The sequence below is a fragment of the Microcaecilia unicolor genome, chromosome 4 (genome assembly GCF_901765095.1).
Source record: "Microcaecilia unicolor chromosome 4, aMicUni1.1, whole genome shotgun sequence".
NCBI lineage: Eukaryota > Metazoa > Chordata > Amphibia > Gymnophiona > Siphonopidae > Microcaecilia > Microcaecilia unicolor.
In genome coordinates this window covers 346,917,052-346,934,040 of record NC_044034.1, presented here as the reverse complement: position 1 = coordinate 346,934,040, position 16,989 = coordinate 346,917,052, and the positions used below count along the sequence as shown (strand labels likewise).

The 16,989-nt window shown below is 47.1% G+C and overlaps 1 protein-coding gene across 2 annotated transcripts in view; it reads right to left on the bottom strand.

Moving 5' to 3' along the window:
- The window catches only part of SIM2 (SIM bHLH transcription factor 2), a 97,492-nt gene that overhangs the window by 19,174 nt on the left and 61,329 nt on the right, over positions 1-16,989 (bottom strand). For both annotated transcript variants that reach the window (XM_030199683.1, XM_030199684.1), the window contains exons 4-7: positions 14,221-14,329; positions 12,804-12,889; positions 5,722-5,921; positions 1,577-1,683 (exon numbers count right to left, since the gene is read on the bottom strand). In XM_030199683.1, coding sequence (XP_030055543.1) covers positions 1,577-1,683; positions 5,722-5,921; positions 12,804-12,889; positions 14,221-14,329 — 502 coding nt within the window. The remainder of the gene's footprint in view (positions 1-1,576; positions 1,684-5,721; positions 5,922-12,803; positions 12,890-14,220; positions 14,330-16,989) is intronic.

The following is a 16,989-nucleotide window of genomic DNA, read 5'->3' as shown; positions in this document are numbered from 1 at the left end:
ACATATTGCTCTGTATCTGTGTTTCATAAAAACTCCAATCTGAAGTTGGAAAGGAAAACTTTCAAAGCCATTTCTGCAATTAAATAGCAATTTATCCCCACAAATTATTTGTCTGAAAAATGAGACATCTCCCCTCCTTTAGGGAGCTCAATGCACATACTTTTAGTGGTATCTGGAGGAGGAAGTGTTTTGGACAGGATCAGAAAATGTCACACATCTATGTTATTTTCCACAAAAATTCTACCCACTCTAAAATCAGTTGCAAGAGTGTTTTTTTTTGTTTTTTGTTTTTTTTGAGGTGGGGGGGGGGGGCTGCAGTTCTCTGTAGCTCAGCTGGAACCAGGGCTGGGATGTGGTACCATGAGCCTTGATGTGCATTACTTTAGGATTTTCCCCCCATCAGACATATTCCTCCCCCTTTACACATATTCAGTGGCATCACTCCAAGGCTGGTTTGGAGCCGTATAGCCTGGCACCTTTTAGAACCTATTATAAATGTCTCACAGAATAAATGGGGATGTCCAATCAGAATGACAATAAATTCTTAAAGCAAAATGCACAATTCCAAATGCTCCTTTTATCTTGGACTTAGAAACAGTGATGAGGGGAGGGGGTATTGGTTAGTGAAGGAAAATAACACAATCTAGGATATTCAGTCACCTCAAGAGTTGTGCGTGTGCACGCGCGTGAGAGAAGAATGGACTGGCAGTAAAGATGCAGATGAGAGAAGGGATTGGTGTTGAGTGGGTATGTATTTGAGAGGGTACCAGGGATGGAGGAGGAATGAGAGATAGTAACAGAGGTAGGGTTGGAAAAGAGAGAAAGAGGATGAGGGTAGGTTGGGAAGAAGGGATGGGGATGTGAAGTGAACAGATGTGGAGCTAAGGAAAGAACATCTTCCACCTCCCCCAATCCTAGTCCTCCTAACTGGATCCCCCACTGAAGTTTTGGTCCTCCTAACTGGATCCCCCACTGAAGTTTTGATTCTGCTAAGGTCTTTGATGACAGTATATAGAAATCTTGTATAAAGATATTAATCTGACTATAAGGGTTAATGATCAGCTCTTGTCTGCCCTGAAAACACAAGAGGTTGCAGTTGCAGCACTGGCCACAAGGTGTCCTTTCTATTACAGGCTGCATTACCAGTAGTGGCCACTGTGTGTCATTGTTTCCTCAATGAATAACAATTAAGTATTATATTTAGATATAAAAAGATAAAAGAGAAAGGATATATAGGAATACAATTTAAGTAATTAACAGATCCCAAGAAACAAATTGATATATTAAACTTATCTAGCTAGTACTACATATTTCAACATAATACAAAGTAGCTGTAGCCAGATCTGCCATAATTTAAGCTGAAACTGATACATTGCCTTTGTTGACACTTGAATCATTGAACACTTGCTAACTACCTCAAATAATGCACTCTTGAAACTACTGGCCACCTGAATGTTTGGACTTCTGAACCCATTAAACATCTGAAACCAATGAAAACCTGAAACAGTGAACCGATGAATCCACTGACTGCCTGAATCCGTTCAATATGTGAAGGCACACCTCTGCATGGACTTACAAAGGTGATGAGAGTATCGTAGGTGAAACACATCACAGCCATGCACGTGATGATAGAGAGTCTTTTCAATCAAATCTTGCGGTTCATAGCCAGTTAATTCCGCTACCCTAGAAAACAGAAAAGCCATTCACCAATTACTTCTTTATAGATAGACTGTTTCATTTAAACAATATTGATTTGGTCATCTCCTCAAGTGCTAAATAATCAGATGAAAGGAATGAAAATGGATCTTTTGCCTCTGGGCAAGTCACTTAACCCTCCATTGCCCCAGGTATATACTCAGGGCCGCCGAGAGACAGCCAGGCTTGGGGCAAGGCCACCCCCCCCCTGGATCGCCGCTGCCCCCCCCCAAGGATTGCCCCCACCCCTCAATCCCTACTGCTGTCACCTCCCTCTCCTGCTCCCAGACTGCTGGCTCCGCAGTTCCCAGTCTCCACCTCTGCTCCCTGCAGCCTGCCATCTGACCACCTTCATTTAAATAAAAAAAAAAAACCATCTCTAAGGCAGCAGCGCCTTCTCTGCAAAAGTGGCAGATCGCCTCGGGCGGGCCTTCCCTCACTGTGTCCCACCCTCGCGGAAATAGGAAGTTACATCAGAGGAGGGCGGGACACAGTGAGGGAAGGCCTGCCTGAAGTGATCTGCCACTTTCGCAGAGAAGGTGCTGCGCTGCTGCTTTAGAGATTAAATGCAGGGGATCGGACGGCAGACAGAAGGGAGCTGAGGGAAGGCAGGTGGAGACGGGATTGCGGCGCCAGCGGCCTGGGAGCAAGAGAGGGCGAGAGACTCCGGTGCCAGGCCCTCCTTGGTGGCCCAGGCCCGTGGAATTTTGCCCCCCCCCCCCCCGCCCCCTCTCTCTGCGGCTCTGTATATACTATATAAACTGCTTTGAGTGTAGTTGCAAAAACCACAGATATAGGAGAAATGGTCTGTGATTAAACCATAATAAAGCATCATTCCATGGCAGGTTGTCTTATTTGGGCTGGCCACTAACAAAGCCATAGCAAGCAAAGACAGAGCAGATGATAACAACAGGCTGTTACTTCGAACCTTTATTAATCAATCTTCTACTGACTCGACATGGAACATATTTCAGCTATTAAGCCTGCATCAGGAACCTGAAAAATTTCTGCTTCTATAAAGTGCAGATCGCACTAGAGATCAAAACAGCCTTGATTTTTTCCATGTTAACAACGTGAAACTGTTTCACCTTATCGCTCGCCACTATCGTGCCAAAAACAGCTGTCGTCTCCTCTGTCCTTGCTTGCTTTGGACTCTTTGTGGAGCACTCTCCTGTTTGTGGTTCACTAAGGGGTCCTTTTACTAAGGTGTGCCAAAAAATGGCCTGCGCTGGTGTAGACACGTGTATTGGATGTGTACAGGTTCAATTTTCAACACATCTGCAAAAAGGCCTTCTTTTGGCCGAAAATGGACGTGCGGCAAAATGAAAATTGGTGCGCATCCATTTTGGGCCTGAGACCTTACCGCCACCCATTGACCTAGTGGTAAGGTCTCACGTGTTAACTGGGTAAAAATGGTCTACGGGCGTACAATGACGATTACTGCCCGGTTAGCACCACGCGCCAGAAACTTTCTGGTGCGCTTAGTGAACGCGCGTAAAATGAAATTACCGCCTGGGCCACATGGTATCTGGGTGGTAGTTCAAAACTGATACACATAGGACGTGCATAGATGAGTACCAGGCTGATTTTCAAAAGAGATAGACATCCAAAAAGTGACACAAGTCAGCCCCCCAAAACCCACTACCCCCAACTGTACACCACTACCATAGCCCTTGTGGGTGAAGGGGGCACCTATATGTGGGTACAGTGGGTTTCCGGTGAGTTTTGGAGGGCTCACAGTTTCCTCCACAATTGTAACAGGTAGGGAGAGGTAGGAGGCTGGGTCCACCTGTGCACCCACTACTAGTCTACTCCAGGGACCTGCGTGCTATTCTGATGGACTTGAGTATAATATATGAGGGTAGCACAAAGGCTGGCAAGTAATGTTTTTCATCACATTTTTGGGGGGTAGGAGGGGGTTAGTGACCACTGGGGGAATAAGGGAAGGTCATTCCTGATTCCCTCCTGTGGTCATCTGGTTATTTAGGGCACCTTTTTGTGTTTTATTCGTTATAAAAACAGGTCTAGCTCAAAATATCTACGTTTTAGTCCTGGACGTTTTTGTTTTGTTCCATTATGGCTGAAAAATGTCTAAGTCTTAGGAAAAGCTCAAGTCCTGCCCTGAACATGCCCCCTTGAGATTTGGACGGACTTCACAGAAAAACGTCTAAAGATAGGTTTTGAAAATACTGATTTCGACGTTTTTGTGAGAAAAACGTCCAAATGCATACTTATGTCACTTTTTAGACGTTTTTCTCTTTTGAAAATGAGCCTGATAGTAACTTATGGAAATTTGTAAGTCTATGAATGAGCCTCAATATGTTTTTATATTTATATAAGAAAAGAGTGAGGCAGAGCCAAAGAGGATAAAAAGATATAAAAGTCTTTATTATAAAAGTCATAAAAATGTTTCTATGACTTTTATAATAAAAGACTTTTATATCTTTTTATCCTCACTGTTTTCTTTTGTTGCTCACGTTTATGTGAGGTTTTTTCCCTCCTTTTTTTGTTCTGTTTATATTTACATACACAGGAGAAATTGACCACCTTCTGATGGTCCTAACAAAATGTATATATTATCATGTTTTGTATTTGGACCCTTTATATATGTGTGGATTTTGGTTTTGTGACCCTTTTGAATCAATTTGATGTTTCAATTATAGTAATTCATATACATACTAGTAAAAAAGGCCCATTTCTGACACAAATGAAACGGGCACTAGCAAGGTTTTCCTCAGAGTGTGTATGTTTGAGAGCGTGTGTGTGAGAGTGACTGTGTGAGAGAGAGTGAATGTGCGAGTGTGTGTGTGTGACAGAGAGAGAGTGAGTCTGGGTGCGAATGTGTCTGTGAGAGAGAGAGAGTGTGTGTGTGTGTGAGCATGAGAGTGTGCGCCAGGGCTCTCCCCTCCCTCCCAGTTCCAGGGTCCCCCCTCCCTCCCAGCCTCTGAGTTTCAGGGTCATCGTCCCCTCCCTTCCTCCCTCTGAGTTCCAGGGTTGTTGTCCCCCTCCCTGCCTCTGAGTTCCAGGGTCGCCCCCTCCCTCCCTCCCTGCCTCTGAGTTCCAGGGTCGTCCCCTCCCTGCCTCCCTCCGAGTTTCAGGGTCCCCTCCCTCCCCTGCATTATGCTCTCTCCCCTGCATTCATCCATATGCAGGCAACGTCCTCTGTGCCCTGCCCCCTCCATCCATCCATGTGCAGCATCTCTCCCCTGCCCCTTCCACCTCCCTCCGAGTTCCAGGCCCGCCCCCCTCCCTCCCTCCCCCCTCCCAGTTCCAGTGTCCCCCTCCCTCTGTCCCTCCGTCCCTCCCTCCCAGTTCCAGGGTCCCATGGAACTGGGAGGGAGGGGGGACAGAGAACGTTGGAGTGACGTCAGCAGGTGGTTACGATCCCAGTGAGACACATTGGAATGTTGGAGGAGCAAATTATTATATTAGATATATTCATTGTGGATATCCAGAAAACTTTTTTTTTTTTTTTTACAGGCGTGGACCCTGCTTGCACACACAGTTGAAAATCATTGTACTGCCATTCAGCACCTGTTCCCGAAGAAGCCTATCGAGGGGTGAAATGGTGGCCCCGTCGAACGAGAGAGAGTCAGTGCTGGATAAAGAAAAGAAAGCTAAGTGCTGTCTCAAGTTTTATGATTTTTTTTCATACTTTGAATAAGCTGACACTGAGATTGGAAGAAACCATATACTTAGCTTTGGGGGAAATTTTTGCAAAAAGATTGCACTTTTTTTGTTCCACTTTATTTAAACTTTAAAAGCATTATTAAAAAGTCTTAAAAATTATTTGGAGTTTTTCAGCCCAACGATAGAAACTAAATGCTAATTACATACAATTACATTTTAATAGTGTTCAAAACCAAGGATGATTTGCCTTTCACTTCAATATGGTTCCCCTCAATTCAAAAGGAAGATAGGGTTTGCTGTAAGACAACAATCCACCTCTTGGTGAGCCTAATCCCACAACAAAAACAGCAAACACCACATTCCAAAGATGAGTCTTTACTCTTCATATCAGCTTACCGGGAATCCAAAAATATCAGTTTAAGGTCCAGACTGGCCCGGAACATGAACATGTTGCTGTGAAGCTTGACTTCTGTCACCGCACTAGGAGGTAAAGACTGACCGACAGCCACTAGTCCAACTATTTGATAGCAGGAATCATATAAGGAAATATCTAGCATATACTGCCGTATCTTCAGATAGCCACTGCAGTGGATCACCTGGTGTGTTACAAACAACAATACAAAAAGAAATGTAATGTACATGGAGATAACAACTATCTATGCTGTCCTGATGTGGTAGTGAGTTTCTGCAGACCATGAGTTGGAATTCTAAAGCCCTAAGTTCTGAACCTCTACTTGGTTATCAATAGAAATCAAACAAAATAAAACATGGAAAAGAAAATAAGATGATACCTTTCTTTTTGGACATAACTTAATACATTTCTTGATTAGCTTTCGAAGGTTGCCCTTCTTCGTCAGATCAGAAATAAGCAAATGTGCTAGCTGACAGTGTATATAAGTGAAAACATTCAAGCATTACTATGACAGGGTGGGAGGATGGGGGTGGGTCGGAGGTATGCATGGGGACATCAAAGCATATCATTGATATTCTAACAGGATATCCTCACCTATCCACACCCATCCTGTTAGAATATCAATGATATGCTTTGATGTCCCCATGCATACCTCCGACCCACCCCCATCCTCCCACCCTGTCATAGTAATGCTTGAATGTTTTCACTTATATACACTGTCAGCTAGCACATTTGCTTATTTCCGATCTGACGAAGAAGGGCAACCTTCGAAAGCTAATCAAGAAATGTATTAAGTTATGTCCAATAAAAAAGGTATCATTTTATTTTATTTTCCATGTTTTATTTTGTTTGATTTCTATTGATAACCTTAAGAGTGGACTAACACGGCTACCACACTCCTCTACTTGAATCTCTACTGAAAGGGGCTTGGCAATGCAAAGGAAGTTCAGAGCATATAGGCATAAAACTGACTCTTCTATCCATTAATGCAGGATTGAGAAAATCAACTTCCCTCCCACTGCTCAAATATAAGATTAGAAGCTCCCCAAAAACGTGTAACCATATGATCTCTACACTGGGTTCTTCATCCATTAGAGCAATAAACATTGAGGCAGGGCCGCTGAGAGACTAGGCCGGGCCCAGGGCAAGGCTGCCCCGCCTCCGCCCCCCCCCCCCCCCCCCGTTGCTGCCCTTGCTGCTGCCGCCCCCGTCACTCCCCTTGCCGCCCCCCCCACTGCTGCCACCCCCCGTCACTGCAGTCCGCGGTCTCACCTGCTTGCCTCCACGGCTCTGGGCCCCCTGCATTCAATGTGGCAGTCGCAGATCGCCTCTCTTCTGGCTTTCCCTCCCTGTGTCCCGCCCTCATCTGATGTAATGTCCGGTTTCTGTGAGGGCAGGACACAGGGAGGGAAGGCCAGAAGACAGGCGATCTGCAACTGCCACATTGAACGCAGGGGGCCCAGAGCCGAGGAGGCAGGCGAGAACGGGGACTGCAGCGCCGGCGGCCTGACCCCGGCACCGGGCCCCCCTTGGAGGCAGTGGTGTACTTCCTGTTCCGGGGCAGAGGGAGCTGCAGCGAAGCAAAGTTTAGCGAACTCGGACCAGGCGTGCGCCGCGGCACCCCCCCCCAGCGGCGTGCACCCGGGGGGGGGGTGTGTCACTTCGCCGGAGGGGGGAAGGTGCCATTTAGCTGGGGGGGGGGCACGCTGCACCCGGGGGGGGGTGCGCATCGGCGCTCCGCCCCGGGTGCCATCCAGGCCAGGAACGCCACTGCTTGGAGGCCCGGGCCTGGGGAATTTTGCACCCCCCTGCCCCCCCCCCCTCTCGGCGGCCCTGCATTGATGCTAACCTATGCTCAGTGCAATGTGGAAGAACCTGGGTTTCATTCCTGGCTCAGGTCTCCAGTTCCCCAAACCCAGGTCAACTGAAGCTGAGGACGCAGTAGAGGCAACTTTCACAGTCCCGGGAGAGGGAGGAGGGGAGGGAGGTGTGAGGAAAGAACAAATATTCATTATGCAATGGTTACATCTCGTATCCCAGAGGAACTGAAGGAAACTTCGTTCTTCCAGGAAACAGCAATACGTATTGGACTTTTCTATTGGAATCTGTAGAATGCTGGGCTCCATGCACCGCTAGTTTGACCAAAATTGCACTTCTTCTACTTTTACAGTAGCATCAAACAGTCCGCCACAAGATTTAGCAGAAATCACAACAGTAAAAGGTTCCTAGTAAACAATGTGTAAAAAATGAAAACTTTACAAGTGATGGGATTTTTTTAAAAAAATAGCTTTTCATTGATTCAATGCACGAACTGTAATAGTACTTTTGACAATGGGCATTGCCCAGTTATTGCCCTTACTTTATCATTAGTTTCCCTCTCCTTTAACATGAGGCATGTATCAACACCAGCAATTATCTCCTGATTAAGCCTCCCACTGTGACCACTGTCATATAGAAGATAGAAGAACATTGGTGGAGCAATGTTTTGTACTTTTTTGGGGATCTTGACAGGTATTTGCAACCTGGATTGGCCACTGTTGGAAACAGGATGCTGGGCTTGATGGACCTTTGATTTTTTTTTGTTTTGTTACATTTGTACTACGCGCTTTCCCACTCATGGCAGGCTCAATGCGGCTTACATGGGGCAGGGGCGTATCTGAGGTTCGGCTGTAGAGGGGGCAGGGGCTAGAGTGAGGGGGCACATTATAACCCCCCCCCTACCGCCGCCCCCGCCCGCCGCCGCCATTGTCAACCCTCTCCCCCCTACCGCCATTAACCCTCCCCCGCCTACCGCCAACCCTTTCCCCGCCTACCGCCGTCACCTACCCCGAGGTCCGCTCCTGCCGGCTTTTTAAACTATTACTTCAGCTGGCGGGGACTCCAACCCCCACCAGCCCAGCCGAGGTCTTCTTTAACTTCTTCATCCTCGTGCTGTTAAAGCTGCATGATGCATCCTTCCAGTTGGACGGAGTTTGACGTCGCAGCACCTTGTACGGACGTCAACGTGCTGCGACGTCAAACTCCGTCCAACTGGAAGAATGCATCATGCAGCTTTAACAGCACGAGGATGAAGAAGTTAAAGAAGGCCTCGGCTGGGCTGGCGGGGGTTGGGGTCCCCCGCCAGCTGAAGTAATAGTTTAAAAAGCCGGCAGGAGCGGACCTCGGGCTAGGTGACGGCGGTAGGCGGGGAAGGGGTTGGCGGTAGGTGGGGGAGAGTTAACGGCGGTAGGGGGGTCCAGGGCGAAATCTGCAGGGGCCCAGGCCCCTGTGGCCTGTATAATTATACTACAGCAAGAGGCCCTCACTGGATGCCCACCGGAAGGGTGGAAGGCCAGATTTTAGGACTCAGGCTGTAAAAATACCAGCTAGGTTTAAAAATCTATGACTGGCTGAGCAAGGACTTGCTTTTCCTGCAGGTTAATATGCGTTCTAGTTTGAGACCTATCCACTGGAATAGTGGTGGGCCAAGCTACATAGCTTTAAACAGCTGAAGAGCACTGATTAGGCATGATAACCAGCTGATGGCCTTATAGCAGAGAGCCTGCAAGAGCAGGACTGTTTGGTGAGTTCTAATGAAACCTGGTGCAACTTCCAAATTGAGTGTAACACACATGATGTAGAAATTAAAGACAGAAATGATAAGAAGTTTGGTTCATAACACGGAGTCTGTCTTTAATAAGTTGGCACCCAGATCACAAGATGTTATGAAATTGATATATCCATATTTAGATATCTTCATAAGAACAAGTTGTTGACAGGAAAGGAAGTTACACAATAATTTGCAATAGCTGAAACGGAAAGGAGAGGACAGGGAAATTGCACAATAACTTGCAATAGCTAAAACGGAAACATGGGCACCTGACCGGGTATGATTCAGAGAGATTGAGCAAGATTAGAGAAAAAGTCCCTCTCAATAGACTTGTATGGGGACCAGATGGTATATAAGGACTGGTCACCCAAGCATATTTCGGAGGATCTCCCCACCGCATCTAGGACGCAGAGCTCCGGTCAGCTGAATCTAGAATTTGTCTGATGAATGTATCAGATTAAAGGCTGATTTGGTAAGAATAAAAAGACCATTTCTTTAACTACACTGTTTCTGTCCTTGCTTCAATTAATTCTCTATCTTCTATCTGTTTTGCAAACTAACACACACACACACACACACAAGTAAGATTTCTCACTGAACATAAATAGCCAAAGATTCATTTAGATCCAAAGAGACAGAAAGCTGTGGTCATGGGAATAAGATTTGAACTGAGCCTTCTGATGCCTCCCCAACAGCGATACCCATGGGAAGGGGTCTCACAGGAATTCAGGGAGGCGGTTAAAAAGTTCTTAGAAGAACAAACCCTCTGTACACCTCCGTGTGGAAGGATCCCACGGGGGTCTATAGAGGGGTAGATAAACAGGCCCCACGCAGATACGCCCCTGACATGGGGCAATGGAGGGTTAAGTGACTTGCCCAGAGTCACAAGGAGCTGCCTATGCCTGAAGTGGGAATCGAACTCAGTTCCTCAGGACCAAAGTCCACAACCCTAACCACTAGGCCACTCCTCCATTCTTTCCCAGTATGGCAATACTTATGTACAAGACTGCAGAAGAGGACACCTCAAGACTTAAGCCATTTTTAACGGAAAAAAAATGCTCTAGAACAAGAGCTCTTGGTATGATATGCCAAGCAGGTAGACATAGGAGAAGTATTGGAAAATAATTCTTCATAGAAAGGGTTTTAGGTGCACAGAATGGGCTTCAGAGGGAGGTGGCAGAGGCAGAAACATTGACTGAAGGCAAGAAGACCTGGAAAAAGCACAAAGCACCTTCCCTCGCCCTGAATGCAAAGAAGAGAAGGAAAGCCAGAGGTCACCTTGGAGGCAATGGACCAGGAATGAAACTGAGCAGTCTAGGTGGACATTATGGTCCACGTCTACCACCATTTTCTCTATCTTTAGATTTTGTTTTATGTTATTACTAGAACTTTTCCATTGTTTTATTTATTTATTGCATTTGTATCCCACATTTTCCCACCTATTTACAGGCTCAATGTGGCTTACATAGTTTTGTTATGACATTATCATTTCAGGATATCAGATACAATTAGTAATGTGCAGGAATTAAGTAAGGGTAGAAAGAAGGAAGTGAATCTGGTAAGTGTAGAAGTTTCATAACTGGGTGGGTTGGTGATGTGGATTATTGAGGCTATATGTTCTCTTTGTAGGCCTTGTTGAAGAAATATGTCTTCAGAGATTTGCGAAAGTTAGTTATTTCAACGATTGTTTTCAGGTCTGTAGGTAATGCATTCCATAACTGCATGCTCATGTAGGAAAAGGTAGTGGCATGCATCAGCTTGTATTTTAGACCTTTACAGCTGGGGAAGTGCAGATTGAGAAATCTGCGGGATGATCTTGTGGCGTTTCTGGGAGGTAAGTCCACGAGGTTTAGCATGTAGGTTGGGGCGTCTGCGTGGATGATTTTGTGTACAATCGTGCAGATCTTGAACGCAATGCATTCCTTGAGTGGGAGCCAGTGAAGTTTCTCTCTTAGGGGATTAGCACTTTCATATTTAGTTTTTCCAAATATGAGTCTGGCGGCAGTATTCTGGGCTGTTTGGAGTTTTTTGATAGTCTGTTCTTTGCAGCCCATGTACAGTGCGTTACAGTAGTCCAGATGGCTTATTACCATTGACTGTACCAGGGTGCGGAAGATGTATCTCGGGAAGAAAGGTTTTACTCTTTTGAGTTTCCACATGGAGTGGAACATCTTTTTCGTCGTGTTCTTCACGTGGGTTTCGAGAGTGAGGTTTCGATCAATAGTAACTCCAAGAATTCTCAGGTTTTGTGAGACAGGAAGAGAACAGTATGGTGTGATTATGGTGGAGAAGTTTTTTTGTGTTATGTGTTATGTTATGTTATATTGTTACTATAGTGTTACTATCGATCGAAATCTCACCCATGATTGCCATGCGAAGAATGTGACAAAGAAAATGTTTTTTTGCTATGTGGAAGCTGAAAAGAGTGAAACCTTTTTTTAACCAAGGGAAGTATTCCGCAAACTGGTGCAATTGCTAGGACTGAGCCACCTGGATTACTGTAACTCCATTTTTGCAGGATGCAAAGAAAAAAAACCATTAAGAAACTCCAGACTGCCCAAAATACCGCAGCTAGACTCATCTTCGGAAAGGGCAATTCTATAACAAGGTGCCTGGTAGGAGGAGCCTATTGAACAAAGAAAAGCAGGCAGCTTACTTTCCTTTATAGAATACTAATGTAACAGTGTAGATATACACATGGTATGTAGGCGCAATTTATACCCTGGAATCACACTGCCCCATTTGAGTGCTCTCCTTCCACCAAGGCCTCTAAAATGCCCATCATACCTGCATTTTTATTTAGGGCTATACATTCTAACTTTTTAATCTTATTTTTTAGACTTCTGGCCAGGGCCGGTCCTAGGGTCTCTGGCGCCCCCCTGCAGACTGAGTTGGTGCGCCCGCGCGCGCCCCCACCAGCATCTCCGTTCTATCTTCTCCCACCCTGCCCCTGTCCAGCGATTCTCCGCCCCCACCCCCCCGCGCCGCCCTTGGTGCTTTAAATCTTTAATTTACCTCCGTTCCAGCAGCGGCGTCATTTGAAAGCCCTGCCCCGTCTCTAGCCTTCCCTCCCTTCGTGAGTTCGTTCCGAAGTCCCGCCCTTGAGGAAATGACATCAGAAGGCGGGACTGCAGAATGAACTCACGAAGGGAGGGAAGGCTAGAGACGGGGCAGGGCTTTCAAATGACGCCGCTGCTGGAACGGAGGTAAATTAAAGATTTAAAGCACCAAGAGTGGCGCCGCAGCGGCGCCCTTGAAAGCGGGTGCCCCCCCTGCGGCGCTTACCGGGTTTGACCGGCCCTGCTTCTGGCAGTCACATACAGATGACTTTTTTGTGTTCACATCTTTTACTACAGTCTCTATTTTCAGCATTCAGCCATTGTCTTTTGGAGATACCTTACTCCAAACGGTGCAGTCTTGAGAGTTATCTTCCAAGTCACTATAATAAGGTGATATTATTCCAGGTTCATTTCTTACCTTATATCCACTGCATGTAAGTCCAGCATTTCTTTTAGCCAATACACACTTCATTCGAAGAAAGAAGGATCTTTCTATTTCATACTCTGAAAGGACAGGATCGGTTGCTTTAATGCAGATGACCCTAGATATTGAAACAGCAGCTTGCTTTCTTCACTCAGCATGGAGAAATAGAGGGCAGCAGATGAAAATTGCAGCAGAGATTTTTTTTTTAATTGGGCTCATTTTATGGTTTAACATTTGCTATACCACTCCTTCTGTAAAAGAAATACATTTATATTGAGAGTTATACTCTTTTTATAACTCATTTCGTACTGGCGTAAGGAAGGCACAACCCTCCCCCCCCCCCCGATCCCTCTGATACCAAGCATAATTCCCTTACCCATACTCTGACTCCACAGTATAAACCTCTCATCCCTGATGCCCCTGGCATCAAGAATAACCCCCCTCTACCCATGACCCCTCCCAACTCAACTCCCCACCACTGGGTTTTCCCTGGTGGCTAGTATGGGGAAGGCAGGCATGATCCTTGGATACTCATGCCCTGCCCCAGTCCAAGCCAGCCCAGCATCTCCGTTCTCTCTTCTCCTTCCCCTCTTCTCCCACCCACCCACTTTTTCAGCCCCAGCTCCAGCTCCATTCTCTCACCACCCCCTGGATCAGCTCCCACTCCAGCACTGCCTCTAGTGAAACGGGTCTGGTATGCTGGCAAAGTGTGCTTTTCTGAGCCACAGATTAACTACTTCTGGTTTCACGAAACCGGAAGTAGTTAATTTTGTGGCTCGGAGGAGTACATGGTGTCGGCACAACAGACCGTTTGACTAGTGGCAGAGCGGCGGCAGAGAAAAAGAGCAGGGCAGCTGAGGAGGGCTAAAGCCAGGCCCTTCTGAATGTTGACGCCCCCTGCCCTGCGTACCCTGCTTATCGCATTCTGCCGGCCCTGCCTTTTGGTGCCTGAGATCAAAAAGGTGCCAGTTTACCCCTAATGGTAGTTTTGTGGTACTACCAATAAGGGTCAAGCTGCCAAGAGGTATGTACCCTTATTTGGCAGCTTGACTCCTATCAGTAGTACCATGACACTACCACTAGGGACTGACCAGTGCCATTTTGAAGCTAGTGCTGATGAGGCTACCAATGATACTGTCTTTAGGTACCAGGTGTTTTAATACTTGGTACTGGGGGGAGATTAGGGGGTGGGGTGGGATTATGCTGTGTGAGGGGGGAGGGAAATCTTGATCCTTTAAGAGGCTCTTCAGGAGCACTGGGCCACATATTAGTGGCCCGATGACCCAGGGAGGAAAGAAAATGTATCTCATGAAGTTCAACTCAAACCCCCAAAGTCTATATATGGAACAAACCTAGCAGGAAGGCTTGGCTGCTTCAGAGCTCATCAGCCCATGAACTCCCCTAGCCGTACCTTGTAAAAGGTGAGGATGCAGAGTCTGGTGAGCTGTGAGCACTGCCGTCATTTCATCATGATCAGAAGGATGGATATATTCATAAATACTATTGCCAGTAAGCTCTACCTGTTGAGAGACATTATATTGAACATTAGGTAACACAATGGACTACACGTTCCACCCTATAACCAGAGTTTAATGTCCAAGCAACAAAGTGCATCGTTCTTACAGACCACTGCAAGTCGTTGATGTGTCTAGTCATCAACTTTGATGCTCCTTACCCAATCACAGTGGAAGCTCCTCCTAAAAGCATGTATCTCTATCTGTGTCTGACAGAAGATGTCATTGCCAATGTTTAAGAGAGCCGTGGAGGTGTATTTTCAAAGCACTTAGACTTACAAAGTTCCACAGTAACCTATGGAACGTTGTTAAGTCTAAGTGTTTTGAAATGAGCCCCGATATCGTATCCCAGAATCATAGACAGATCTTCAATGAACCTCAAAAGGTTATTTAATCCATCTCTTTGATCCGGTGGAAAATGCACTATGCCCAAACCCTCACAGACAGAAGTGCATCTAATTTGTGCAATAAACAGTTCAGTAATGGCAATTCTGCCATCTCCACAGGTGACTGATTTCAGTGTTTCATTACAGTTAGAAATATACACCTAATAGTGCTGAAGTTTAAGTGACAAAAAATTCAACACTGAGCGCTATTCTATAAAGGGTGCGTGCCTTATATAGAATAGAGTTTAGCGCAGATCCTGTGCCTTAATTTTGGGTGCTAGATTTCCGCCTGCTTAAACCCAGTAGAAATGCCAGCACCCAAGTTAGGTAGTATTCTGTAATTCCGTGTGCAACCTTTCAGAATGACCTGACACACCCATGGCCACGCCCCCTCTTGAGATATGCATCATGGGAAGTAGGTGCCATACTTTATAGAATAGCGTGCCTCCAGATGAACGTCCAAATTTTAATGAGTGTCCATTGACATCATTGATTTGTTGTTTTGCCAAATTATTGATGGCTCAGCGCTCATTATCCAATTTATCTGCGTGTGAATCTCAGAAGTCACCAAAAATTGCACTTCCAAATTTGGGTGCACACCCAATTTAATCGAACGAGCTAATTAGCACCAAATAATTGGCTTTTTAACAAGCAATTATTGGCACTAATTAGATTTAATTGCCATTTACACACGTGAATTTAGGCGTGGGATCTGCACCTAAAATTTACAAGTAATCTGAAAAAGGGGGTGTAGAAATGGGAGGGTTCCTAAAATTAACACACATTGTTATAGAGTAACCAGGATATGTGCCTAATGCAGGTGTGTACATTTGCGCCACGTTTCAGTTGGTACAAATGGCTGTGCCTAACATTAGGTATGATTCCTGGGCATAAGCGTTATCCTATAAACTGCACCTAACTTTTAAGCGTGGCTTATAAAAAAGGGTTTCTTTTGGTGCTGATTTTTTTTTTGTGCCATATATAGAATGCAGGGGCTAGTGTTTAACCTACATATTCCCCTGCTGCAATATAATACACTAGCCATTGAGCCCGTTAAAACGGGCTGGGTTTTTGGAGGTCGCCGCTGACCCCCCCCCCCCCCCCCCCCCCCCCCCCCGTGTGGTCGTCACCGCTCCCCCCCCGCGAGGTCGCCGCTACCGTTCCCCCCCAACCCCCGGAGTCGCCGCCGCCAGCCCTCCACCCGGCCCAGGCCCTCTCTCCGCTACTGAACTTACATCCATTCGCCGGAACGCAGCAGGGCAGATCAGCTGAGCTGCCGTCGGCCTTCCTTCTCTGCCTGTATCCCGCCCTCGTGTGACGTAACGTCAGCGAGGGCGGGGCACAGGCAGGGAAGGAAGGCAGATGGCAGCTCAGCTGATGTGCCTGCTGCGTTCTGGCGAATGGATGTAAGTTCAGTAGCGGAGAGAGGGCCTGGGCCAGGTGGAGGGCTGGCGGCGGCGACACCGGGTGGGGGGAGCGGGTAGCGGCGACCTCGGCGGCTTTGCGCAGTTTCCCTCTCTGTCCCGCCCCCGTCATCACGTATTGAAGCGGGGGCGGGACAGAGAGGGAAATCTCTACTGCGCATTTGCGAGTGAGTCGGTCACTCGCCGTTTATATGTTTGATGGTGTGATAAACATAGGATTGCCCTACCCTGAGGAGGCCGCCAGAGGGCGCTGTCTTAGGGAAAAGACTGGAAAAATGCCCTGATCTGGTTGCTGCTCTCATAGTCCCATTTCCTAGAATAACACTGCAATGGGAAGGGAAGGGAGGGGCTGTGCGTAGACGTGTGCTCACAAAAGCTCTCTTCTGCTTCTACAACATTGCAGGCCATTTTTCAGCGCACCTTAGTAAAAGGACCAGGGGCGTAGCTAGGTGGGGCCACAGGGGCATGGGCCCCCACAGATTTAGTGCTGGCCCCCTCTACTTTCGACCCCCCCCCCACGCTGCCACCACCGCAAGGTACCTTTGCTGGGGGGGAACCCAACCCCCGCCAGCCTTAGTCTTCTTCAGCACCGGTCTCCGGCGTGTTCGCTGATCTGTGCTGCGAGTCCTGACGTCCTGCACGTTCCTTACTTGCAGGATGTGCTGGACATCAGGATTCACAGCATAGATCAGCGAACACGCCGGAGAGCAGCGCTGAAGAAGACTTCAGCTGGCGGGGGTTGGGGACCCCCACCAGCAAAGGTTCCTTGTGGGAGCGGTGAAAGGTCAGCGGCTGGGGAAGGTGGGCTTAAATGTGCCCCCCACCTTGGGCTCTGGACCCCCCCCCCCCCGCTGAG